Here is a 2820-nt window from a genome sequence, read left to right as displayed (position 1 = left end):
TGCAATATACATTTATTGTCTATTTTGTTGCAATTGAAATAATCAATTTAATGTTAGAGAGCTATTTAAGAGTTGTGTTAATTAAAAAGTAGGTCAAACATTGGTTACCATAGCAACAAAGTTACGACAACTATTTTTTTTAAATATGTTTGTTTGGAAACCTTATGCATGGTACATTATTTAACTTATAAACTAAAATGTGCTGAATATTAGAAAATGCCAAAAAAATACACTTGAAAATCATGGAAATGGAGTTTATTTTGGTATTTTTTTGTAGTTTCCATGGAGACGACTACAATCATTAACACATCTTACTAAAAATGAATGAATTATGATTCAAATGAATTAAGATGATCAATTGGTGGATACCCCCATGTCAGCCCTATCTGAAATCACGTGGTCAGTCTGTTATGGGTTATAAGTCTGGTAGCGTTGGAACATTGGAAGCATATGATAAGCAAAATAATACACGAAGTTTTCAATATCGGCCAGGTTATCCCTCAAGCATCGTCCCGTTTCATCCCGAGGCGCTTACCTATTGCCATTTATAAATCTGTATGTACAATATTGTATATTTGTACATATGGAGAAAGTGTTCTTCATTTCGATCGCTAATTGTGTCTTATCTTTTCTACTTTGTTTTACAAATATAATATGTTTAATGCATTTATAATTGGCTATTGTACAGATTATCTGCTTTTTGTAACAAAAACGAAAGAAAACAATTAAATATAACTAAAATAGAAAACAAACAAAACGTTTAATATTTGTATGGTTGATGGGTCAGACACGTGAGTAAGTATAAGATATATTGTCAGGGAAATACAAGTTGTCTTGTTCTTTGATTGATGAAGAGTCTTCCCCACTAGTCATAAATAGTGCTATAGTATCATCCGTAGTACATTATGTAACGTCATTGTGCACATAAAAGGTTAATTTATATCCGCATGTGAACAACTTTGTAACGAGAAACGGTCAATGTAGACGACAAAGCTAGTATAATGGATAATACAATTGATACTATTTTTGATACATACGCAGAACCTATTGACGGGGTAGGATATACACATCCTGCAACCATTTCAGATCATCATCGAAGGTTTGACGACTTAGAACCAACAAGTTCCTATGAAAACTATTTATCTGTTATTGCTGATAACAAATCTCGAATCAAATTATGGATAGCGTTCACTACCGTTACTTTATTAGCATGTGCATTGACAGCTGGGCTAACGTACATTGTGATACATTCTAATATCAAAGTGAATATTCCTTCAAAAGAAAACGAAAATAACGGAAATGGAAACCAAGGTTTCCAGATATCAGACAGTTGGACAAAATGTCCAAATGACTGGATGAATTTCGATGATTGGTGTTATAAAGAGTTTTCAGAACGGCGGACATGGTTTAAAGCTCGTGATTATTGTCGTAGTATTGGAACTGATCTTGTTAGTATTCATAATGAAAAGGAAACCAATTTTCTAATCAACAGTTTCACCCAGACTTTTCTGTGGACAGGACTCAGCAATTTAGAAAACAATGGTAAGTATATGTGGAGTGACGGCACGAGTTTGGATTATACTCATTGGAGACCATTAGAACCGAACAACTTAAATAATAACGAAAACTGTGTACACCTTTATCATTCAAACTCTAGAAAGTGGAATGACAACAACTGTTTTATGTCGTTGAGGTTTATATGCAAATTGCAGATTTATCCAAGATGTGGGCATGGTGTGTGGGTATATTATAAGAATTCGTGTTATTCAATTAATACATTACTTGTTGTTACTTTTACAGAAGCCCGTACTCTTTGTAAAAACAATGGTTCAGATTTAGTTATCATTGGGTCTAAAGAGGAATCTAATTTCATAATAAGTCAAACTACAAGGTACCCAGATGCTAATTTCTGGATTGGATTACAGAAACTAAGAAATCAGCCGTACATATGGATAGATGGCAGTCATCCTACGTACCTCATCTGGGGTATAGATGAACCCAAAGCAGATAAGAACTTATGTGTCAAATCATCTACCATGTATGGAAATTGGAATGGTGATAGTTGCAGCAATCAAAATGGTATTGTTTGTGAGAAACAATTACTTAGAAATGTATAAAATTACCATTAGAACTGTTCCAGTTGTTAGAAAACTGAATATTTGCATAAAGTTATAAAGGAACTTGTCTAGTAATTTTCATTGATGCCTATTCGTTTTTATTCGATATCATAACTTTATTTCTTGTTTAGTGACCACAATATGATGCAAAGAAGATACTTACATATTTCATTGACTATCAATTGGATAGGATAATACGTCGTTAAAAATAAGACAACGAATAAACTTGAGCGTTGAGCGTATCTTTATAAGTTGATGCATATTAGATGAAGAAAACAGGTCCGGTTTTCATTCTAGATAGTTAACTCTAATGTACGCTCAAGGTCACATTAACTTATCTGTAAGTATATGTCGTATTATACATACGGAGAAGATATTCTAAAGTTTGAGAAGCTTGTGTCTTATCCGTCATGCTATGTTTCACAAATAAAATATGTTAAATTAAATCTCAGGGATATTTTCTAAAACTGGTCGTTCAATCAACCGGTTAAAGATCGAAAACATTGCTAAATAGATATGCCCTGACATATAATGCATATCTTATGTCAGCCAGTAAGTTAAAGATAATGCATATTGTAAGATTTTTCTTGGCGCATACCATACCGAGGTATGCCAGGTGTCTAATAAAAGACCGACCATAGGAAAGTCTTTCATATGCAATCCTGACACTCCAAGGTGTGGTATACGAAAAGAAAAACCTTAT

General features: G+C 33.0%; 1 protein-coding gene across 1 annotated transcript; it reads left to right on the top strand.

Moving 5' to 3' along the window:
* The first annotated feature begins 1001 nt into the window (after nt 1-1001).
* On the top strand, nt 1002-2117 carry LOC127706688 (C-type mannose receptor 2-like). Its single transcript, XM_052211347.1, has one exon. The coding sequence runs from the start codon at nt 1002-1004 to the stop codon at nt 2115-2117; it is 1116 nt and encodes a 371-aa protein (XP_052067307.1).
* Nucleotides 2118-2820: the final 703 nt, after the last annotated feature.

The sequence above is a fragment of the Mytilus californianus genome, unplaced genomic scaffold, assembly GCF_021869535.1.
Source record: "Mytilus californianus isolate M0D057914Y unplaced genomic scaffold, xbMytCali1.0.p SCAF_6, whole genome shotgun sequence".
Taxonomy (NCBI): domain Eukaryota; kingdom Metazoa; phylum Mollusca; class Bivalvia; order Mytilida; family Mytilidae; genus Mytilus; species Mytilus californianus.
Note: the sequence above shows the minus strand (reverse complement) of the source record. Positions and strands in the feature narration are given on the sequence as shown.

What these genes read in the sequence shown, in the direction of transcription:
- LOC127706688 (XM_052211347.1), top strand. Translation starts at nt 1,002, where the DNA reads ATGGATAATACAATTGATACTATTTTTGATACATACGCAGAACCTATT.